Raw genomic sequence first — 25,413 nt, forward strand, 5'->3', positions numbered from 1 at the left:
TGATGGCTCAAGAAGCTGGGCCCCTGCCCTGCATGTGGGAGATCTGAAATGAGTTCCTGGCATTGTCCTAGCCATTGTGGGCATTTGGGGAGTGAACTAGGGGCTGGAAGCTCTGTTCTTCTATCTCTCAATAAAACATCTCCAGGATATGATAAAAAGCAATGTCAGGACCTACCCCAGAGCTAGCCAGTCTATCAGAGTTTCTGCAGAAGGGCCCAGGAATTTGAGGCACACAATTCGAGAACCACTGCAACAGGTCTCAACTTAACCCAAGTGTTTCCCATGTTGTCTCTGTGAGGTAAGTGGAAAACTACCTTTGTCCCAGCCAATTTTCTGTAGTTTGGTCTCCAACATAAACTCCTAGATCTCTCTCATTCCCATCATTCTGTCTTCACTACCCTGCTTGCTTCTATTCTGTTTCATTCACTCACTCCTGATTAATTCACACGCTCAGCCTAATGAATCAACACACACCTGCCCTGAATTAATCAAAGCTCACCAGGAATCAGGCTTCCACTGTCTACACAAAACTGAAATCACAGAACTCCAGCAACAGAAGGAGGAGTCCCCCAGGTGCTATTTTCATTCTGTCAGAAACCTGATGTGTGTGTCTCTGTGTGTGTACATGTCTTACATGCACACACAAAATGAATCAAATGTTATAAAAATAGATACGAAAACTATTTTAAAATAAATGGCATGTCAGTTCCTACAAGGAGGTTCCAAATATGGAACACAGGGACCTTTCCAACTGGGAAGATGACAAAAAAATCATCTACACTACAGCAAGGTTTGGCCAATGACAGCTCCCGGGTCAAATCTGCTGCCTGTTTTTGTTGTTGTTAGGATTTCTTCATTTATTTGAAAGGCAGAGTTAGAGAGGGAGAGACAGACACAGCAAGTAATCGTCTAGTATCTGGTTCATTCCCTAAGAAGCTACAATAGCAGGGGCTGGGCCAGGCTGAACCCAGGAGCTGGAACTCCATTCAGGTCTCTCACATGGGTGTTAGGGGCCCAAGTACTTGGGCCATCTTCCACGGCTCTCCCCGCAGCAGCAGGGAGCTGCATCAACAGTACAGCAGCCGGAACTTGAACCAGTGCTGTACGGGATGCTGGTGTGGCAGGCAGTGGCTTAACCCACTATGCCACAAGGCTGGGTCCCTTCCATCCATTTTTTAAAATGAAGTTTTACTTGAAAACAACCAGGCTCATTTGTTTATAGTTTTCAGGTCTGATACAGCTGATAAAAAGGCATATAAATAAATACATTTATAGGATTATATGCATTCATAAAGTCATGTATATGTATAAAGCTTCATTTCTAGCAGCTATCTTTTGAACTACCCCAATCAAATTTATATCCCTAAAATCGATCTTGTTTCACTGATAACATAAATCTCAAAAAGGGACTTTCCTGAATTTTCCCCTACTGTACAATTACAGATAATCACTTGGTTGCACTGTGGAAAGGGACTTTCTTGGTCTGGCTCAGGATAACTATTTCCTTTCTGGGGCCTCACTTTTCTTAAGAGTGCAGCATTATTATTTTGTCACCATGGCCTGTCACTGCTCTGCGGCCCTGGATGTAATCCTGAAACTCAACATTCAGCAGCAGCTGTGAAAAACAAAGGCAGAGCAAGCTCGTTGCATAACCAGGAAGACTCACATATTCACACAATTCTCTTGGCTAGTCCACCAGGACAAACTATTTTCACACATCTCTTTAGTATGCTAATTCTGTATCTACTGAATAAGAGAGTACAAGCTTGATCTTTCTGTCCTGCCACCGGTCCCAGGTCCCAGCTTATATGATGACAATGCAACCTCAGAATAAAGTATCAGCTACATAGTTCAAGCTCCTTCATTCATATTTGAGTTGGAAAAGCAAGTTAAATAATAAACTTTATAGGCAGATATATCTAGAATATTATTCAGTAATTTGACACAAGTGTTTTTATACTGGGTTATGTGTTTACTAATTATGTTTTCTCATGAGTTCATGTATAACTGATTTATGTTTAAATATGTGCTTCATAATGTCAGGTACAAATTAGTACTCAAATAAAAGTATAATCACTAAAGATCTTTTTAAGACATGTGAAAATGCATTTCCTCTACCATTTGTCTTTGCATAACTGTGTTTAGCACATTACAAAATCATTAATGTCTCATTAATTTTATGGTAACTTTAAAACTAAGCACCATGGGGCAGGCATTGTGGTATAATGGGTAAAGCCACTGCCTGTACCACTGGCATCTCACGTGGGCATCGGTTCATGCCCCAGCTACTCTACTTCCAATGCAACCTCCTGCTTATGGCCTGGGAAAAGCAGCAGAAGATGGCCCAAGTGTGTGTGTCCCCCACATGGAAGATCCAAATGAAGCCACTGGCTTCAGTTCGGCTCAATTCTGGCCACTGTGGTCATCTGGGAAATCAATCAGCGATTGGAAGATATTTCTCTCTCTCTCTCTCTCTCTCTCTGACTTTCAAAAAAAAAAAAAAAAAAAGAACTAAGCACTCTAAGGAACGGCTGGACAGAAATGTGTGCCTTGTCACATCTGGACAAATATGTCCAAGGACTTATTTTTTGGCACTTCAAGTCCTCTCTAATTTCCTTAGATGTGCCCCTCTGCTACAACCTCCCACAGTTCAGAGACCCCCTAAAACACCCTCCTCTCTTCTCTACCTATCTGAATCTTATCAGTCCTTAAGGGTGATCTAAAATGTAAGTCCCTCCACAAAACCTTACATAGTAACTTTAGCCCATATTAACCTATTTCCTTCCCAGCTACCTTGTTGACTCTAATAGTCACTTGCTTGCTTATTCAACCAACCACATGTCTGTATTGCAGCAAACAAAGCACTATGCACTGGGTAGTATGCATGAGTAAAACCTAACTTTTGTTTTTACAGAGTTTGGAGTTCAATGGAGGAAACAAACAAGTCAACAGGCCACAGTCATTGAATGACACATGTTCTGCAATGGCGGTGAGGATGGTATACATCGGGAGCACACAGGAGAGGGATCATAGGGAGGTCAGGCCCTGAAGACTGAGTGCCTGGGCTGCAGCCGGATTGTGCAGGTGCTGTGAGAATGAAGAGAGTTCTACCCTGGAGATGTTAGTAAGGAGCTGAGGCAATCACAGGCAGATTCAACAAGCAGTACAGGCACCGGGCTGGCGTTCTGAAGAGAGATCTGCACTGCTGGGGAATGATCATGACTTAGCTGGTATTTAACGTCATGGAATTGAATGAGGTCATCCAGGCAGTGGGCACTGTTCAAGAACACAAGGCCACCACAGAAGGAATCCTGCACACTGACCTTAACACCTCAGACACAGCAGGGGACAGGAACAGGAACCAGAGATGGCAGCCAAGAAGAGGGACTGGGGAGGAAACACGCAGGCCAGGAGACTGTGCTGTGTGGAAACTATGTGGAGAAAGGACATCAAGACGAAGAGAATGACCAACCTAAGCCCAATGGTAGAGACAGCTCAAGCACGGGCAACGAGGAGAAACCATGAGATTCACACAGCAGCAGGCATTGGTGGCCTCACCAACAGCTGTTTGGGCCACAGATTCAAGAGAGACTAGAAAGGCAGGAACCAATACACTAACGACACACAAGCTTTGGGGTCATCTGCTATAAATGGGACCATGATGGGCCAGAAGACTAGATTCTGTGAGACTCAGCTCACTTGACAAGTCAATGACTGAATGACTGAAATCCTGTCCCTACTCCTCTGGCTCCCTCATGCACAGCCCCCTCCCACACTCCCTCTTGCAAGCACACATCCAACCTGAGAACCAAGAGGGCCCATAGACTCAACGCCAGGGGACGGCTTTTGTTTCTTCCTCCTTTAACAAAAGGGACAGCCCACGAAGGAGGAGCCTGTCTCTTCTATACCCATGCAGTTCCCACCCACCACACAACCACCATTCCAAGAGAAATTAGTGATGTGCTCCCAAGGAGGGAGACGTCCCAATTTCAGTGCAAACACCCAGAGGGGAGGGACTCTGCCCATCCGCTCACCACTTCACCCCAGTACTGAGAACAGCAAGTTACCTGGGAAACTGAGATAATCCCATTTTCTGCCATTTACTATGCTAATCTTGGGATATTTTCCAGTTTATTCCAACTAAATTCACATACTAGAAAGTTCCTACATTTTCAGAATCTGACTATGAAGTGATCTTATGTATCTATTTTTTATAATAACTGTTGCACTAAAGATACTTCAAGTGAATTTAACTTAGAAATGCTGATCCTTTTCCCTGAGGACTGCAAAACAGCTCTGTGAATTATTTTATCCATTGTATTATGCAGAACGGCCCTAGAAAACAGTATCCACCATACTGTATTATACCCTTATATAAATTTCTTTTAAAAATAAATATCAGTAAAAAATTGTTCATTAGTGACTAGAACAGGTATTGATTACACAGCCCATTATTTTCCACTGTTGGTTATCAGGAAGCTCAGAGTTACCAATGATACACAGTAACAATGTTAGCCAAGACTCAGCACTCTTAGGTCCCCTTTCTTTCTAAAGGATTTTTATCTTGTATGCTAACAGTCTAATCGCCCATGTACATTTCTTTGTTCAACCTCAGATTCCTTTAATAAGCAGGTAAGGTAAGAATAAACACGCAAGTATCTAGCAGCTGGCTAGTTACCCTTCACATTATGTGAGACACAAGCTATTTCACGGTCTGCCTACTTTCGAAAGTTTATTTAGGACTCTTAAAGTTCACTTTGCAAAGATACAAAGATATTCCAAAAAGTTCATGAAAGAAGGAATTAAAAGGTAAATTTGTTTTGGTGTTAAAAAAATTAAAGGCCATATATATAAGGGCTATTTAATAAGTTAACAGTAAATGTCTAATATGAAAAAACTACACATGGAATTCAAAGTTATGTTGCATCAAAAATAAACTTGCCTTTTATAACCTTTTAAAATATTTATTTATTTTCATCTACATAAAAAGATGGGGGGAGGGACTCTTATATCCATTGGATCGCTCTACAAATGTCGCCAGAAGACAGGGCTAGGTCAGGAATCAGAAACTCCACCCTGGTCTCCCTCACACAGGGTGGCAGGGCACAAATGCTTGAGCCAACATCTGCGGCCTTCCAGGCACATGAGCAGGGAGCTGGATGAGAAGCAGAGGCGACAGGACTCAAACTGGCACTGAAGTATGGAATGCAGGCATCCCACAGGGCAGCTCAATACACGCGCCACGACACTCATCCTCCATGAACCTCGTGCAGACCTCTCGGAGCTCTGGAACATCCATCATTTTACTGGGGAGGAGGCTAAAGGCAGGGAAACCGAGTGACATAAACAGCTCCAAGAAAAAACACGGGGTCACAAAGATTTGTACAATACTCACGGTAGAATCTTTTAGCCAATATATACTGAGCTACAAGTGCTTCCGTGAGCTGAATAACCCAGCTGTGTTTTCTACTCTCTGTGCGACAAGCAACAATAAAGATGAAGTAACTGTTAAGTTAGTTAAAACACTTCAAAGATATTAGAGATGGAAGTTATGGATCCAATTACGCGCCCATCCTTCTGCTTCTACAAATACAGTAAATGAAGCAATGCTGATTACTGCACATTAGCATAAGAAAATGGAAGCTGTGAAGAGGTGAGCCTCCCAAGTCTTTAGGGAAAACATTTTAAGCTGTCTGAGTGATATACACATTTCACATGATTTCAGTGAAAATCAAGATTTAGCTTTTTAGAGTAATTTATGAGCACATTCCTTAAAATACACATAGCTCAGGCAATTGCAGCTATGAAACAGAATTTTTAAGGGGCAAAGTAAACTAATGGATTAATGAGCACTATCAGGAAACACAGAAAATGCCTTCAGCATGGTAGAAAGATTCCTAGTCCTTAAACCATTATGGCCATACTGACCACCTGTCTCTCTCCCCCGAAGTTAAGAAGGTGACATTGGCATCTATTAGGAATAGGGCAACAAGCTAAGGGTCTGAAATATGCTGAAAAATGCTACGTATTTCCCTTCAGCCGGAACTACAAAAATCAGGCCCTTCCTGATCCTCTGTCTGTCCTCACAGACTCTGAATTCAATGGACATACTTGACATCAGGGCAGACATGGGAGCCAGAGACATGCAAACGGTCTTCTGTGTCTCTAGGATTCAGACTGATGCCCTAGTAAGCAGTCACTCAGAAATAAAGATATACCTAACAAACATGGGATGTTAAACAAAATAATAATAATAAAACAACTGCCTCCACTGAATCTGGCTTCACAGTCCTTATAAGAAACTAAAAATGAGAACAGTGCAATTTCAATTCATTTCCTGGATTGCATTTTTATTGCGACCATTAATCACAAATTTCTGAGATCATTTAAATGGAAATAATCCAAAGATTCTTAGTCACTTAAAGATGTGTGGGTGCCTATTGGAGGAATTAAATGTACTATACCTAGATTTTTATCTATTTTTTGTGAAATATTTTTTTTAATGAGCCTTCATGAATGCCCGTATTTCATAAATCTACTACTAATTACTCTCCAAGACCTACATACATGAAGCAATAAAGCATCATTCTAGGATGATCAATAGCAGAAGCTAGTGTGAAGGGTGAACATTAAAAATCTAAGAAATCAAAACAAAAAGAAAAAAAAAATCATTGATTGGAATTTAGCTATGAAATAGGGTAGGTAGGTGACAGTTTGGATCTTGAAGGGACTAAACAATACTGAGTTTTAACAAAAGGAGAAGATAGTCTATTTTTCAGAAGAAAGAAAGCATCAAGAACAGAAGTTTTAAAAATGCCCAGCAAGAGAAAAGACATCACAGGTAGGTCTGTGTAGAGTTTATTGACAAGAAGAGCAAAAAGTGATCTACAAAATTACAAGGAAAGTTAATGGTTGAATATGAGCCTTGACTGAATGCTGATACATCAACTTTGTAGAATTCTATTAATCTTACATAGTACTTGTATAATATTACAATATTCTCAACATGCATTTTTGCAAGAAGTTATTCTCTTAATTATTAACTGTTTATTAATGCGAGGTATTGCTCTTGGAATAGGGATAAGACAAAGGTAATGTGTCTCTACAGAGGAATTTATACTCCAGGGGAAGAAACTGTCATTAACTTATCATGGTAATGGTGGTAACAGGAAAATATCTTTTTTTAAACAATGATAATACTTAAACTATAAAATGCCAAACCTTTAAAATATAGCATGTCTTAGCCATTTGTTCATTTGTGCAACATTTGCGTGCATGTGACCTAGTCTTCATAGTTATCAAAGATGTTTGCTCAATCCAAAGTACAGTTTGTTGCATAAGAAGACCTAAGTGGATGCCACACAAGATCCCAACCAGTATTCCTAAAAGAAGCTCCTCTGGAACATCTACATGGTGGGTGTCCAGCCTCGTGGATAAAAAGCCCCAGTCTCATAGTGGAGTGCTCAGGTTCAAGTCCTAGCTCTCGCCCTGACTCCAGCTTTCTCCTGATGCAGACTCTGAGAACAAGTGGTGATGGCACAGTGGTGGGGTCCCTCTATCCATGTGGTAGTGCTGGACTGAGCTCCCAGCTTCAGCACGGCCCAGCCCTGGGCATTGCAGGTATTGGAGGAGCGAACCAGCAGATGGGAGCTCTCTCTGCCTCTATTTTTCTGCCCCTCAAATACTTTTTAAAATAAAAAATATAAAATAAAGCAGCTATGGTATGTTCCTTCAGAAGCTGTTGCCCCTGCCTGCAATATACTTCCCATTTCTATAACCTTCCAGATTTAGTGCAGCTGTCATTTCTTGCACAGAACCTCTCCTTGAATGCGTGGAAATGCAGGATCTACTTACCCACATATCAACCCAAGCACACTGAACTGTGAGGATGACTCAGTCTGCCTCTCCCTCTTACACACAATTCACTGTGAGCTTCTTGACCGCACCTTTCTTCAGTCTTTGACCCCAGTAACTAGCATAATGCCTGGCAGAACAGGCTCACTAAACGTTCTTGAAAGACTACCTTATAAAACATAAGCTCAAGGTGATTGAAATGTGACTACTGTAATATTCCAGCGGTTGGAGAGTCCAGCTACCCTGCCATTCTTTTGCTCCTCTAACCAAGCCAAGGTCATTATCATTCTGAAGCCATCTTAGATGCTCCTCTGTAGACATCCATCCACCCATTTCACATAACATGCTGCTATTTTTTCTCTCAGATCTAGTCTAGCTTCAGCTCTTTCAGATCAGCCAGTAGCCCCGTGTTCCTGCCTTCCGTCACACCCTGGCTCGTTGGCTATACAGCTGCTACCAACGCCTGCTTGCCCTCTGCTTGCACTGCGCTTCATTTCTCCCAGCCAGGATGTGGCTGCCCGGGCGGGATCTGCTGAGGCTCTTCTTCGCTGCAGCACTGCTAGCCTCCGTCCTGGCAGCTGGGGGACACTCAATATCCGCATGCAATAGGAAAAAAGGATGCATGGGGAATTTGTACCCTCTGCTCCACACGTGGCAAACTGAGGGCTCACGGGCTGCCACTAAGTGTTGCCTGCCTTGCTCAGTGCTTCCAAAATTCTTGCATGGGTTGCCAATTTTTACAAGTTAGGATATTTCACATTGTTAAAAAAAATCTCAAAATTGGGGCTTCTTTTGAAATATGGGGAGAAGCAGAAATCCAGAACCTGCAATCCCAACTGGCAAAGTCAGATATAAATAATGATGGCCTGCACTGGAAGAGATTCGCCAGCCTGGCCCAGCCCTGCCCACCCCGGCTCCCTCATTGACGTTTTTTCCGGCCAGGATGTAGGCACGGATCTCAGTTACGAAAGCTCCTCTGCCGCCCACGCACTACGTCACCCTCATGTGATTCCTGCAGTCCCTGTTCTCGTGCACTGTGGCTGTGTCAAACCTCAGAGTATGCCTTCATGGAAGAATTAGCATCAGCACTTACCTGCTTACATTTTTGCACTGTGACATGGAAGAATTACATCATTAAATACAAAAACTGAATTCATAATACCCCAGAAGAAAATCTAGATGAGAGTTTAACTAATCTCAAGGTGGTGGAGGAAAACTATCATTGAAGCACTGAAAAGTCAATGAATCAGGAAGAAGCAGATAGCTACTGTGACTACCAAAGCATTGTTGTCCTCAATTCAGTAGGAAAACATTGAGGCCTAACAGAAGGACACATATAGCTTCAAGCAGTTCCCAGAAGAAATGCAAATGACCAAAGTATACGTGAAAAGACTGTCCATTTTACCAGTAATCCAAAACCTGTGAATCCCAACAGGATTTCCTTCCATCTATCATACATTAATTTATTCTAAAACATTTGTTAAGTGATCACTATGTTGCGAACACCATCAGTTTGGCAAAAAAAACTTTTTTTTTTAATTCTAATAACTTTAGCATTAAGTAAGATGGATGCCATCACACACTGTGGAAAATAATTTTACACAGTGCATCAAGAACTAAAAAATAGTTACTACCCAGTGACCCATTAATTAAACTCCTTGGAATTTATCCCAGGGAAATAATCAGTGTGGCAGACAAAGATTAATGTACGAGGACACTCATCACAGCACAATTTATAATATCAAATATGTTAGAAACCTAAATATCTAACAATAAGGAGTGATTAAATAAATTACGGTACATTCAAATGGTGAACAATTATGCAAACACTGAAATTACGTTTCCAAAGACCATTGAGCGATATGGGAAAAGGCTCAATTTTTTTTTCAAGCCTGTATTTCTCAAAGAATTTTACATAACCAATTAAAGTGATCTTGCTCTCCAAAGACCTGCCACCTAATACTTCTAGACAACCTTTCTCCAAATACTTCCCACTTGGATAAGTACGAAAAGAAGGGAGGCCAGAAAAACACAAACTGCAACAAGGGCCCAGTGAAACAACCCGGCCCAACAACTGTCAAACCTCCACAAAGTACTGACCGCTGCCTGGACTGTGGGCAGTGACTGATTCTATAGACGGCAAGGACAAAAACCAGAAGGAGTAAGAAGAGACTATGGAACGGAGAAGGGGCACAGAGGCAGAGGAGAGATCATGTGGGAGACAGAAAGTCAAAAGGGACCCTGAGCAGAACTGTAAGGAAATTCTCTGAGCCACACTGTAGTACTAGAACTTGAGAAATGTCCCCTTTGGTGTATTTATAGCTTTATGTAGATCAGACAAAACACTTACAAGAAGCATTATTTGTTTCTTGTAAGAGTAACCACAGGAAGGGCTGTCGTGGCAGGAAAAGCAGAACTGCTTCACAGCCGTGAAAAGCATAACAACAAAAACTGAGAGTCTGCAAGCCCCAAAATAAGCTGTCTGCACAGAAGATGATTCTAGTAAAATGAGGAGGAAGTTGCATCTTGGTTTTGGAATTACTGAACTGCAGAAGCAGAAACCAACATGCACAGTCACCTGCAGGCAGGAGCCAGATGATTCCACATCCACAAGGAAAATAGCAAAACCCAGTATCTGCCATACGCCTGTCGCACAGCAAAGCGCACAGACACTGCTCAGGGGCACATGTGCCTGGGAACGTGGACAGCTTGGACAGCAGGTTCAGAAGGAACTCAGTACCCAGGGTTGGCCCCCTGGAAACCAAATAGGATATCCCTGCCCCCAGAGAGGAGTCCCAGGGGGCTCTCTCCTGTAAGTGGAAGCTGATTAGTTCTCATGGGAAATCGGTGGGGGGCAGTCAAGCTCCTGGACTACACGCTCCTTTCCCATCACCGCAATGAAATAAGCAGGCGAGTGCTGAACGCCACACGGGCCACAGCAGACGGCTGGTCCACCTACGGCTGCGTTCCCACGCCCACCTTGAAGGGGACCCACAGGGACTTTCACTTCACATTCACACTCTCACACTTGCACCCAGAGGCCTGCAGGATCTGACAGTTCAATCTCCTTCTCCCCGGGGCTGGGCACGATGTCGCTCCCTGCCTGACACCTGCCTTCGTTTATGGATCTCTGCTGCCTCGTCCTCTACAGAGACAGGCAAGCCATTTTCACACCAGTGCTTACTCTCTTGGCTTCTGTAGGTTGTTTCTAAGCCCTTGTTAACTTTCCCACCACTTCTCAATTTCTGATCCGCAGACAATCCCACTATCATCGCTGAGTGATCCGTTCTTGTCAAGCACTTTCATAAATCCAAATACGTTCAAATCCTTGACTTTTATGCTATCTTCCTATTCACCTTCTTCCCCATGCGACTTTTATCTTCTCTTGTATCATCTTCGTATCTCTGCGTAGATCTTCCTCTCTCGACCTTCTTTCTCTATTCTTTTCAACAGGTGATCTAGTCCTTGTAAAAATCCATATCCTCTGTTATACTTAACCTGCCAGAACTGAACTCATCTGACCTAAGTCTTTTCTTGACCTTGACATTTTCATTGTTATCCTTACTATACTGCTGATCTAAGACTGCATTTAAGACTTCTTCATGGGGCAGGCGTTGTGGCTCAGTGGGTTAAGAAGTCACTTGGGATACTTACATCTCATATCAAAGGGCCTGGGACGGAGTTCTCTCTGCTTCTGATCCAGCTTCCTGCTAATGTGCCTGGGAGGCAACAGATACTGGCCCAAGCACTTGAGTTTCTGCCATCCATGTGAGAGACCCAGACTAAGTCTGTGGCTCTTAGATTTCATCTGGTCCAGCCCCAGCTGTTACAGGCATTGGGGGGTGGAGGGGGATGCAACAAAGGATGAAAGTGCACTCAGCAATGCAGCAGGTGATGGCTAAAGTCATTGGGCCCTTGCCACCCACATGGAAGACCTAGAATGAGTTCCTGGCTTTGGTGCGGGCCTAACCCTGGTTATTATAAGCATTTGGGGAGTAAATCAGTGGATGGTAGCCTCCCCCCACCCACCCATTCCCTGCCTCTTTTTTCTGTATGACCTTCACTGTCTCTCAAACAAATGAATAAAAATTAAAAAAGAAAATACAGGTGGCTCCGCTCCCCTACTTCCTTCTTCTAGAATTTTTTACCGCTCACTCTGCCCTGCCCCTCCTTGCCTCACCCCTACATAAGGGTACACTTCTGAAGCCACTCCCCTGTCCTGCACATTCTGAGTCACTGCGGTTCCATTTGATCCACAGCCAGAATGGCTTTAATTCTGAGTCTAGCACTTTCTTTCTTCCAACTCACATTCACTCTCTAGTCAATCCTTTTCCAGTTTAACTCAACTCCTACCACTGGATTTCTCGTTCTCTTTTCCACATCCTAGGTCTCCACTTTCTCCTCCCTTCAACTTGTCCTTCATCCTGGTTTTCAGTTCCCCAATGCCTGAAATGCTCTTTTGAATTTCTAGCTATTACTCATACGCCCTGACCTCTTTCTGGTCGATATGTGCACTCTGAAATACAATGAGTGACCTTAAAGCCTTCTCAATGAACAAATAGTATTATCAAACAATTACAGCTTCTTTTATTAGTATTTTTCAGAATATGAGTCTCTCCCTGGAGTTTCCATAAAAATTATACTCAAGTTCACAGAAAAGGGAACTTCACAAAGTTCATGAAAAAAGAAATTGAAAGGTTAGTTTATTTTGGTACAATCAATTTTTGAAGTCCATGCATACGAGGGATCTTCAAAAAGTTCCTGGAGGGGCCAGCACCATGGCATAGCAGGTAAAGGCACCACCTGCAGTGCCAGCATCCCACATGGGCGCTGGTTCTAGTCCCAGCTGCTCCACTTCCGATCCAGCTCTCTACTATGGCCTGGGAAAGCAGTAGAAGATGCCCCAAGTTGGGCCCCTGAACCCATGTGGAAGAGCTGGAAGAAGATCCTGGCTCCTAGCTTCTAGCTCCTGGCTCCTGGCTTCAAATGGGCTCAGCTCTGGTCATCTCAGCCATTTGGGGAGTAAATCAGATGATCAAAGACCTCTCTCACTCTGCCTCTGCCTCTGCCTCTCTGTAACTCTGCCTTTCAAACAAAAAAATAAATCTTTTTTTTAAAAAAGCTTCCTGGAAAACGTATGTGATGAAAAAAGCTATGTGTGGATTTCAATATTTTTTACACCAAAATAAGCTTATGGTCTAATTCTACATTTTCATAAATCTTTTGAAGTCTCCTTATAATTAGTCAGTTACAGAGTGCTAAAGGACACAGCACATGTCTACTCAGCAACCTTTAAAAATAGATCCAGGAGCAGGTGTTTAGCATGGTGGTTAAGAAGTTGCTTAAAATGTCTACATCCTATATCAAAATGCCTGAGTTTGATTCCCAGTTTTAGCTCCCAGTTCCAGCTTCCTGCCGATGCAAATTCTGAGAGGCAGCAAGTGGGTTCTTGCCTCCCCTGTGGGAGCCCCGGATTGAGTTCCTAGCTCCCAGTTCTGGAACTGGTTCAGCACTGGTTTATGCCTTGCTTGGGGTGGGGGGCAATTGGGACAGAACCAATCATTGGGAGCTTTCTCTCCCTCTGTCTCTTGAAAAAAAAAATCCATTACAGTCCACTCTGAATCTGACCTCATATCTATAAATATTTATTCAATCAACTGATAAGATGCAAAAGAAAGCAGGAGAAAGGATATACTGTCCAGAAGAGAAAAGGACCAGAAAGGACTATGTGAAAGTCTACTACAGGTTTGAACTTTATTCTGTGAAAAAGAAGGTTTTATTATAGGCAAAATCAAATTGGCATGTGTACATTTAAAATTTTAACTTGTAAACAAATCTTCATTGGAAGATGCAAATTTAAAATTGATCTCAAAGCTGAATGTTAATGGAATTGAATGCATCCAGTAATACTTATCAAGTATTGTTTTTCTAAGCTGTGAAATGGAAACAATCCCTCCAGAAAATTTAAAAAATTGAGCCTCATATTTGTTAGAAGTCCACTAGAAATGAAACAAAGGCTGGCACGTTACATGTTCTGCAGAAGACAGGTCAAGGTAGCCAGAAGCTACCTGCCAGGTGGTCCTCCTTAGACCTGAACATGGCCCCCGACTGCCCACCCCTGTCTTCTCAGTACCCTCTCCCCCCTCCTCTGGAACTTCCATGTATCCCCACGGTTCGCCCGCCGCTCAGGTTCCCACACGGAACTGTCTCCTCTCTCCTGGCCCAGCCGTCTGAGGTGCCAGGAAATGTTTTCCTGTGCACTGTCCTAGCATACCAGGTGGTACAAAAATCAGGCATTCTATGAGTCTGCTCCTCTCTTTAGCCCAAATCACAGAAGGCAAGTGCTGAATAAATGAAGAGATTAGAATCTGAAAACCTAATAAAAATGATTGCCAGAAAACAAGATAACATAGAGATGTTAAGATGCCACACCTGATGGGCCAGGATATAGATATTGTGTCCCACATCTTTTGGGGAAACGCCATCATCCCCACCCTCGTCGTCGCCGCGATCGCACTCCACTCCTTGGTTATAGGCATTCTTCATCACATCCACCTGTCAGTGAAAAAAGGAACAGCAGGGTCAAAATGCTCAGAGCAACATGCAATCTGATCGTTTAGCATGTATAATTTAAAATTTGTGAGCTTCATGACAGCCAAAGTATGAAAGGGCTCTAAGTACAAACGGCCTTAGAAATCATCTTTACTCAAATGAACAATGGTAGCATTTTCCCGAATTGTTTCTGTTTTCTTGGGAAAATTTGCTTTGCTTGTTGCATGCTGACAGTGGGATCTATGAGAATCTGGAACACAGACCCAAGTCCATGGTTTACTGAGACGACACGGAGGGAACATACAGGTGCTGGGTATCGTACTGGGGCACTGAGAGTTCTCCAGTGGGCCCAGCAGGGGGAGTCAGCAAGCAGAGGGGCACACGCAGCAGAGTGCACTGAGCACTACAGCAGGGCTAAGTGAGATACAGCAGTGAGACAATGATGGGATGCAGCCCGCCCTGGAGTGCCCGGGTTCAGATTCTAGCCTAGTGCCCATTCCAGCCTCCTGCTAATGCAGACTCTGAAAGGAAACAGGTGATGGTCCAAGTGGTTGAGTCTCTGTCAACCACGTGGAAGATTCAGACTGAGTCCCATCTCCGGACTTCGTGTGGCCCCTCCCTGGCTGTTGTGACCATTTGGGGCAGTGAACCAGCATCTGTCTCTGCATCTCATATTAACACAATTAAAAGAAAAATTAAAAACCATATCTACATTCCTTCATAATTTACATGCCACATCTGAGAGGAAGGTACCATCTCAGCAAGAAGACACACTGGCAACCTGTGCAACACGCACCAGGACTGCAGGCAACTTTCTCGGGATTAGCATTGTGCAACAGCTCACCAAGCTAGATGGCTTAAGCATCTACAAAAACATTTTCATCCTCCGCCTTGCGGCGCTGGCACACTGGGTTCTAGTCCCGGTTGGGGCGCCGGATTCTGTCCCGGTTGCCCCTCTTCCAGGCCAGCTCTCTGCTGTGGCCAGGGAGTGCAGTGGAGGATGGCCCAAGTGCTTGGGCCCTGGACCCAAATGGGAGACCAGGATAAGTATCTGGCTCCTGCCTTCGGATCAGTGCAGTGCGCCGGCCACGGCACGCCAGCCGCGGCAGCCATTGGAGGGTGAACCAACGGCAAAAGGAAGACCTTTCTGTCTCTCTCTCACTGTCCACTCTGCCTGTCAAAAAAAAAAAAAAAAAGGATAAAAAAAAAACATTTTCTTTTTTTATTTCTTAGAGATTGAAGTGAAAATTTTGGAGGGTATAATTTTTACATACATTTGTCATGTAAACCAACACACTACTAAATTAAGCCAATGTACATTTTGGCAAAAAAAAAAAAAAAGAAGTTTAGAAGAATTTAGTTTAGAAGAATTGCCTACGAGCTGTGTTCAGAGTGGATAAAACTAATGAAGGCACAGGACTCAAATCTCACATGCGGTTACCATGGCAGGGCCTTCTGGGCGTTGCAATGGAAACTCATGATGTCATATTACCACGAATTTCTCCATTTTCCTAAACTTGTCCGTTTAGATGTGCATTAGTAACACAGCTTTGAACTGCTCCCTTACCAGCTCCCTGGGTCTCATGTTGAACAGGATCCTTTCTGCGTTCTCACTGTCGTGTCTGCTTTCCATGATGGCCAGCAACAGCTTGGAGGCGTTGTTCTGCAAACACAGAGTGAGTTACTGTGTGCACAGTCTGTTTCATGGATATCGATCCCCACATTTGTTATAATGAGATTGCCACAACCATCTATTTCAATCACACAGAATTTAAAATTGCTATCTGTCTGATTAACATTTAAATACAGGCTGGCTGCGGCTCACTAGGCTAATCCTCCGCCTAGCGGCGCCGGCACACCGGGTTCTAGTCCCAGTCGGGGCGCCGGATTCTGTCCCGGTTGCCCCTCTTCCAGGCCAGCTCTCTGCTGTGGCCCAGGAGTGCAGTGGAGGATGGCCCAAGTGCTTGGGCCCTGTACCCCATGGGAGACCAGGATAAGTATCTGGCTACTGCCATTGGATCAGCGCGGTGCACCGGCCACAGAGCGCCAGCCGCAGCGGCCATTGAAGGGTGAACCAATGGAAAAGGAAGACCTTTCTCTCTGTCTCTCTGTCCACTCTGCCTATCCAAAAAAAAAAAAAAAAATTTAAATACAGAATGTCCTACTTAACTGTCAACAAAAAATAAAACTAATCATAAGAGATGTTACAAAGGATATTTTAAATACAGGATAAAAGGTATTTTAAATGTAGAAATTACTTACTACAATGTATTAAAATTTAATCACATTTCCCTTCTTTATTTCTTGAAGAGGCATTTCTATGCCATTTTAACAAAAAAATTAGGTGAACAGGTATCAATGACATATTCTACAGAAATGGTAAGTTTAAGAATTTAGAATAATTGATTTCAAAAGATTTATTTATTTGAAAGTGTAGAACAACTGCTTTAAAAATGAAATGTTAGTGGCTGGTGCCATAGCATGGTAGATAAAGCCACCTCCTGTGGTACCAGCATAAAGTCCTGGCTGCTCCACTTCTGATCCAGCTCCCTGCAAATGAGCCTGGGAAAGCAGTAGAAGATGGCTCAAGTGCTTGGGCCCCTGCACCTGTGTGGAAGACCTGGAAGAAGCTCCTGGCTCCTGGTTTTGGATTGTCCCAGCTCCGGCCATTGTGGCCATTTGGGGAGTGAACCAGCAAATGAAAGATCTCTCTCTCTGTAACTCTGCCTTTCAAATAAAATAAAATAAATATTAAAATAAAAAGCAAATGTCATAGCAATATTTTTGTACAAAATGAATCATTAATATATAAGAAAATCAAAATTTTAAATAGATCAGAGTAACAGTGAAAATTAATCTGTAAAATATTGTATTCACATGTTTGAAATATATTGATAATGATTTACTGTTCCTACTATATGGTACTATGCAGGCAACATGTTTACCATCTGGATTATAGAAAGTAATATTTTTAAAAATTTTTTATTTATTTATTTGAGAGGTAGAGTCACAGACAGTAAGAGGTAGAGACAGAGAGAAAGGTCTTCCTTACACTAGTTCACTCCCCAGACGGCTGCAACGGCTGAAGCGGCGCCAATCCAAAGCCAGAAGCCAGGAGCCTCTTCCTGGTCTCCCACGTGGGTGCAGGGGCCCTAGCACTTGGACCATCTTCCACTGCTTTCCCAGGCCACAGCAGAGAGCTGGATTGGAAGAGGAGCAGCCGGGACCCGAATTGGCACCCATATGGGATACAGCACCAAAGGCGGAGGATTAACCCACTGTGCCATGGCACCGGCCACTAAAAGTAATACATTTTTTTTTCTTTTGACAGGTAGAGTTAGACAGTGAAAGAGAGACACAGAGAGAAAGGTCTTCCTTTTCTGTTGGTTCACCACCCAAATGGCCGCTATGGCCGGTGCACTGCGCCTGGTGCACTGCGCCGAACCGAAGCCCGGAGCCAAGCGCTTTCTCCTGGTCTCCCATGGGGTGCAGGGCCCAAGCACTTGGGCCATCCTCCACTGTCTTCCCAGGCCACAGCAGAGAGCTGGACTGCAAGAGGAGCAACTGGGACAGAATCCGGTGCCCCAACTGGGACTAGAACCTGGGGTGCCAGTGCCACAGGCGGAGGATTAGCCAAGTGAGTCACGGCGCTGGCCAGTAATATTTTCTATTTTTTGCTTAACAGATAATGAAAATAGCTTAGGTTGTTTTTGATGTGTTCTATTTTTTTTATATATATTGTCCTAAATAGTTTCATCTATAGAATCCTTATAGAAATGTAGTGAATTTACAAAATGGTGGTATCAAGGAGATATTTCTAGTGATGTGTAATATGCATTTAGATAAAATTCTTGCCTTTCACACATAAACTATGACAGGAGTACAAAAGAAGCTGAGACAAATGTCTTTAAGACATGTTTAAATGACTCAAAGTTCATACTGTATGCAGCAAAAAGTTAAATCAAGCTAGTGCTTGCTCTAGGTAGACAGCAACACACAAAGTTAAGGTGGCGCAAATTCATTCTACTCAGTAGGTTTAATTCTGAACTCTACCCAGCTACTTTTCAGAAGAATACATTCAAGACCTCCTTAAAGACACTAATGCTAGTATCAATGATGATGAGATGACAGTGACACCAAAGTTACTGTCCGACCTTGAATAGATTTTCACAGTATTTTGTGGCAGGAAGGAAGGAGGTAGTATTATTTCTTTCTGTTCTATTTTCATTGTTTGTACACTTGTACTAATCCTAAAATCTACTTTTATAATCTTGTATTACATACAAACAACACTCATAAAAATATATTTCCAGGATTAGTGGACAGCATAGGACTTTACATCCATTTGAGAAAAACACTACAGAAGTCAAAGATAAAACCTTAGCAACACTAATGGTGTTCTTTAATGAGGTATACCCAGTGGGGACAACACATGATAGCTTAAAAATCCAGCAAATTTCAGAATGCTGTTGGCAAATGGTTTATTTTTCCTGACCTATCTTTTGTATACTATGTCAGAAGAACAGAAATCTTGTAAATGACCTACTGAAATCTGAATCAATTCAAAAGGACAAGAGTTTAAATATACAAAAAAATCAAATGCGGGCCGGCGCCGCGGCTCACTAGGCTAATCCTCCGCCTAGCGGCGCTGGCACACCGGGTTCTAGTCCCAGTCGGGGCGCCGGATTCTGTCCCGGTTGCCCCTCTTCCAGGCCAGCCCTCTGCTGTGGCCAGGGAGTGCAGTGGAGGATGGCCCAGGTGCTTGGGCCCTGCACCCCATGGGAGACCAGGAGAAGCACCTGGCTCCTGGCTCCTGCCATCGGATCAGCGCGGTGCGCTGGCCGCAGCGCGCCAGCCGCGGCAGCCATTGGAGGGTGAACCAACGGCAAAGGAAGACCTTTCTCTCTGTCTCTCTCTCTCACTATCCACTCTGCCTGTCAAAAAAAAAAAAAAAAAATCAAATGCAAGGATCTGTGTTAACTGGAGATTTTCTTCCAAAAGAAACCAGATTCTTTAAAACAAATTTTTAAACACTCTTTGTAAATTCAGTGCTTCATATGTACAGATCACTGAATATGAAATGAAAATAAAAAGGATAAAACATGCATATGAAAAATTCATAAAATCGTATACTACATGAGTAAGGTATACGGCTAAGTACACTTACAATTATGGGTGCTTATGCAATCAAATTAAGGGGCAAATGATATAAAACCTTAACATTTTTAAAACGGCATCTCTATGAGGTTATAGAGAAAGCAACATTTAGATGGAAGCTCCCAAATTTGCCAATCTGTATCATTTCATCTTCCAGACATTGTACTTACACCGGATACTATGTAGAAAACCTTGTGCTAATGAGGCAGAGGGCAATCTACAGAGATCACCTTCATTCCACTCTGTGAATGGAAAGACCTTAAGATTCTATGTGCTCTAAATGAAAACAGTAAGAAAACAGAAGCTCATCTCTTCCATTAACAGGATTTGCTCACTAAGAGCCTGTAGCACAATCTCCATATTCCATTATACACCTAAACTTACATTTAGAAATGTAACTATAAAAATACCATTCCTATTCTTTATGGCAATATATTTATCCTGAAAATGTTAAGCTGAATTATATAGTCTCTATGATATTGGATACATATGATTCACCAAGATGTTGTATTTAACCAATGAATTTTTTTCCACCTGCTTAGGCCTAAGCATAAAAATGTTATCTCTACCTATTCATATCAATGGAAATATCGTGCCTTAGCATTTGGGATTTATAGGGTTTCTTGTGTATATTTGTTTATCTATTTTTGGTTGAACAAAAAGTTCTAAAGAAAAATTTTTTTTCTACTGTCATTGTTCTCCTGAGTTCTGATAAATGGAACTGCTAGGAAGTGTGTACAAGGCTTAACGGAAACTCTCAAAGGGAGTGTGAATATGACAGTGCATTTTGTGGAAAAAAATAAGATTCTAATAAAACAGAACAACTTTTAGAAAGAATTAGAACCATAAAACTAAAACACAGTACCGCTTTGGCGGCGTCTAATTATTTGAGACTCGCTAGATAGAATTCTGTAGTCAGGGTGAATTAAAAATGTACCGTACAGTGAACGTTCAGCAACTTTGCTTCTCCAGTTAATGAAAAAATACAGTAAAAACCGAAGGGAGGTAGTGAGGCAAAGCAGCTGCTTGCAATAACTTCCAATACAGGGTTATCCTATCAAACACTACCTCAAGCTAATTTCCCATTTTACCAAGAATTTAGTGAGCAGTGCACTTACTTCATTTTTTTCTATAAACTCAGCAGCTGAAAATATGACGATATCTTGATTTTTTACTTAGACCTGACCCTGGGTTTTATGTACACAATGCAAATTTCTCTCCTGAACAGGCGATTTACTCTACCTTTAGCTGGAGCACCAGGTCCATTCGGTATTTACCAAGAGGGTTTATGTCATTTAGGATCAAAGCAATGATGATGTCAATTCCATTCGATTCATGTGTAGCAATACATGTCTAGAAAACAGAAATACCTGTAAGACAGCCTTCTAATTACAGCATAGCAGCACTGGAACCAACAGGACATCAACTAACAGGATCAACTTGGCCTTTTTTTTGACAGGCAGAGTTAGACAGTGAGAGAGAGAGAAAGGTCTTCCTTCCGTTGGTTCACCCCCTCAAATGGTTGCTATGGTCGGCGCACTGCGCCAATCTGAAGTCAGGAGCCAGGTCATCTTAGCTTTTGACCCTTAAAACTAAGCTCTAACTTTTGAGCATATGACTTCTAAGTGCAGGGTCACACAATTCATTAATCAGTAATGATTAAATGGCTTTGCCTGCAAAATACTGATATGCTGTGCAAAGCCCATATCTTTTAAAATGGACCATTTTTATATATTTTAAAGACCAGTGCTACTCTTTGAAAGTCAACAAGTTTTAATGGACTCATTAATACGGGAGATCCTCCCAACAGTTCTGATGATCTCAGGCCCCTGTCAGAACGGGAGGCCAAGGGTGGGAAGGTGACTTACGGACCTTCACGTGTTCTTCAGTAGGGGAGATCCTTAAACCTAGAATATTAAGATTGAGCTACACTGTAAGAATCATTCCATTTATGGAAGAGATTGTTTCTCAGACCCAAGACTTGTAAGGAAATTTTACAGTACTGATGCAGCATGTTAAGTGCGTTCTACTTAATGCTAAATAGGTGACAAGAGACATTACAGCCAAGATAGGTGACACAGGAATCTCCTGATATTTTGGGGACACACTGTTAATAACAGTGGTTAAGGGAGAAGTTCACAGGTTTCTTAAATTTGAGACTAAATTTATGGAGGCATCCTGACTGCGGAACATGTAGAAAACACCTTGATAAAAGTCTGTATTTTAAAGTGTTTTGAACTTAATTTTATATAATTAAAACCAGGAAAGTGTGGGCTACATTTGTGGGACTGTGTGTTACAACGTGGCATCCTATCAAGCAGTTTGAACAATTGACACCTGGTGAGTTCCACGAGAAAAGCATAAAATCAAGTCCACTCTGCAATGAACGGATTTTCAGCATGGCCCTCATTTCTACTTGCCTGACACAGAGAGGTGTTTTCCATTCATTTTCTACATTTTCTCAGCTTCAAGGGAATCTACAGGCTGATCAGCTCTAGGATCTCCTAATGCCTTTCTTTCCTTCCACACATTCAGAGCACAGAGAACTACATTCGGGAGTCATGAGTGTTTGTTTTGTTTTGTTTTTACTTTTAGAGCTTATTTGGTTTTACTAAATTACTTTCAAAACCCAATTCCATTTTTGCCCAAGATCAAAAGTGGAGGAAGAATGCTCCTAGAGGCTGTCAATGAAATAGTCACAGAGATGTACAGTATACATATTTTCTATTGCAAATATACTTGATTTTTATCAACAACCAAACCAAATCTCTGAATTTGTATATTTTTCCTTAACTTTAAGTCAAGAGTTAGACTCTTGTCGTTGCCCTAGGAAACTGAAATACAACCTAGAAAAATATAGGGCAAAATCCACAAATTTGTATAGTGTGTCACAGGCATACTGAAGAAGGGCAAAAATGACCCCATAACAAATTATGTCAGTAGTTGTCGAATTTTTATTTCATGTACTATGTATGCACGCATGTATAGACGTGGCACAGGCTCTAGGCTGCACGTGTGTATGTATTTGTAACCAAAGAAGTTCTTTTCTCACACTCCCATGTCAACCACTGATGTTTAGTCTCAATGCTTCTTTAAAATTTATATCCAGAAACACTCATGATTTGAAAATCCTTGCAGGACAGATTTACGCTACTGCTGGCAGCTCCATTACGCTTGAGTGGATGCTGAGCTGACGACGAACAAACTTCACAGTGGTTCCACTTCCCTTCCTGACCCAAGCGTCCCATCTTCAGCTCCTAAGATGTGGCCCTGATAGCTGAGAAAATGGGATCAGAGACAAACATTCTGCAGAAAAGAGCTGGAACTCTGCACCCTACGCACATGCGGCATCAACATTCCTGAATCTGAAGAATGCCTCTACAGCTTACTGATTCTGTCACCGTGAGACGGTGCGAAGTTGCTGAATCTAAGTCAGAACCTATGCATCTGCAACACTGGAGCAATAAGGCCCACTTCATGAGTTAACTGTGAGGATAAAAGATACTGCACTCTCCCCACTTCAGTGGAGCCAAAGGAATGTTATCCCACAAATCCTGGCTTCACTACAGAAGAAAACTGAGCAATGATGAAGAGCCATGTTTTATTCTTTTCCCATTAGCCTGATTTTTATCTTGAACATTTTCATAGGAATTTTTTACTACAAAATTAAATAAAAATGTGTATTCACTCATCTATTATGCAGTCTTTGCATGCTTTGTTGGGAAGGTGAACATGGCTGGTAAAGCAAGAAGAAAGATCTTTCCAAGGTACCCACAGAAAGGCTACTTCCCCACCCTGGTTCCTGAGGTCATGGGTCACAGTGACATCTGAGGTTACCTGGTTCTCATGGCACGGGCCCTGGCAGTACTCAGTCAAGCTCTCCAGGGTCTGGTTGACCAGCGCAACGTTCTTCTCATTGATGTAGAGACCTAGCAGGCCCAGGCCGCCGGTTGTACTTCCACAAATGCAGTCCAAAAACTGAAGCGTCTCACACACAAGGTTGTAATTTGTTTTGTTGTTTTGATTCCTCAAGAAGTTCTGAAGTCAAAAAGAAATACACCCAAGGGATTTGAAAAAAAAAAATCACTGAACTGTTTTCAGTGCTCTATGAGTGTATTTCTAACTCTAAAAGATTCCCAAGGCAGTGTGGAATGCAACTTTTCTTTGCAAGAAAGTATCCACATTTGTTAAGTGTCTTCCAGGTTTATGGGAGGTGAGGAATGGCCTTAGTTTATACTTTTTTGTTTGTTTGTTTGTTTTTAATTTGAGAGGCAGAGACAGATAGACAGACAGACAGTAACTCTCTTATCTACTAGAGCACGCCCTGACTGCCTGCAATGACTGGGGCTGGGCCAGGCTGAAGCCAGGAGCCAGGAGCTCAATCCAGAGCTTCAGCAGGTGTGACAGGAACCTACTCACTTCAGTCATCACCTCCACTTCCTAGAGTACCCCAGTGCAGGAAGCTGGAATTGGGGCAGAGCCAGGATCTAACCCAGGCACCGCAGTATGGGATGCAGGCTTCCCAACCAGTGGATTAACCACTAGGCCAAATACCGCAAGGCCCTTAGATTTTGAATTCTATACCTATCAGTATGACTCATATTAAACGTTTATCAATGTCACTATCTTAATACTTTAAAGGGAAGGATAAAATAAGGGGAAGTAGGAAAAGGAGATGAGAAAAGGAAACTAGGGAGAGAAGCAATCCAACGTGTATAAGCAATCTCGTAGACACAGTGCAGCCTCCTGTGGGCTGAGCAAATGACATGCGGGTAACAAACACACACTCCCCTTCTCAGCAGTTACCTTGGATGCACGCACACGAGCACACCAAGGGATTCACTGCACATTGCTCGTTATAGGAGAAACTCGGAACCACATTACGGTTGCAGCGATGACTAGCTGAAAACATAACAGTGGACCCAAACACCAGCTATAAAAAATGAGGTACTTCAATAATGTACTAACAAACATAAGTAAGAAATAAGTAATTTGGCAATAAGATATATTATTAAATTAAAGAAATCAAGTTGTGAAATGCTATACAATATGTGTGTGTTTTTAAAAGTTTACCTGCCAAATCACTATGCTTATATGTGCGTCAATACTCCTGGAAGGAAAAAGACCTGTGATTTTAACAGTGATTTTCCCTGAGAGGTAAACGTGGCAAAAGGGCAAGCATGGAGGCAAACTTTTTTTTTTTTTTTGACGGGCAGAGTGGACAGTAAGAGAGAGAGACAGAGAGAAAGGTCTTCCTTTGCCGTTGGTTCACCCCGCAATGGCCACTGTGGCTGGTGCGCTGCAGCCGGTGCACCATGCTGATCCAAAGCCAGGAGCCAGGTGCTTCTCCTGGTCTCCCATGCAGGTGCAGGGCCCAAGCACCTGGGCCATCCTCCACTGCACTCCCAGGCCACAGCAGAGAGCTGGCCTGGAAGAGGAGCAACCGGGACAGAATCCGGCGCCCTGACCAGGGCTAGAACCTGGGGTGCCAGCGCTGCAGGCGGAGGATTAGCCAAATGAGCCACAGCGCTGGCCTGGAGGCAAACTTTTTTATTAGTTATCTGTGTGAATTTAATTACTGAAATTATTTGATATTTAAATTTTTAGTTATTTATTTATTTGAAAGGGAGAGAGACGGAGATTTCCCATCTGCTGGTTCATTCCCCAGTGTCCTCAAGAGCTGAGGCTGAGCCAGGTGGAAGTCAGGAAGTTTGAACTCATTTCAGGTCTTTTATCTGAGTGGCACGGACCCAAGTACTTGAGCTGTCAAAGCTACTCTCTAGATGCTCGCTAGAGAGCACCACGTCACACCCTGCTCTTCCCCTCTCTCTCTCTCTCTCTCCCTCCATT

The 25,413-nt window shown here is 42.7% G+C and overlaps 1 protein-coding gene across 2 annotated transcripts in view; it reads right to left on the reverse strand.

Moving 5' to 3' along the window:
• ITPR2 (inositol 1,4,5-trisphosphate receptor type 2) overlaps positions 1-25,413 on the reverse strand; it is a 536,947-nt gene that overhangs the window by 142,544 nt on the left and 368,990 nt on the right. For both annotated transcript variants that reach the window (XM_051850872.2, XM_051850873.2), the window contains 4 exons: positions 23,401-23,601; positions 20,806-20,916; positions 15,974-16,069; positions 14,287-14,409 (listed from right to left, as the gene is read on the reverse strand). In XM_051850872.2, coding sequence (XP_051706832.1) covers positions 14,287-14,409; positions 15,974-16,069; positions 20,806-20,916; positions 23,401-23,601 — 531 coding nt within the window. The remainder of the gene's footprint in view (positions 1-14,286; positions 14,410-15,973; positions 16,070-20,805; positions 20,917-23,400; positions 23,602-25,413) is intronic.

This window comes from Oryctolagus cuniculus, chromosome 9 (assembly GCF_964237555.1).
Source record: "Oryctolagus cuniculus chromosome 9, mOryCun1.1, whole genome shotgun sequence".
Classification (NCBI taxonomy): Eukaryota; Metazoa; Chordata; class Mammalia; order Lagomorpha; family Leporidae; genus Oryctolagus; species Oryctolagus cuniculus.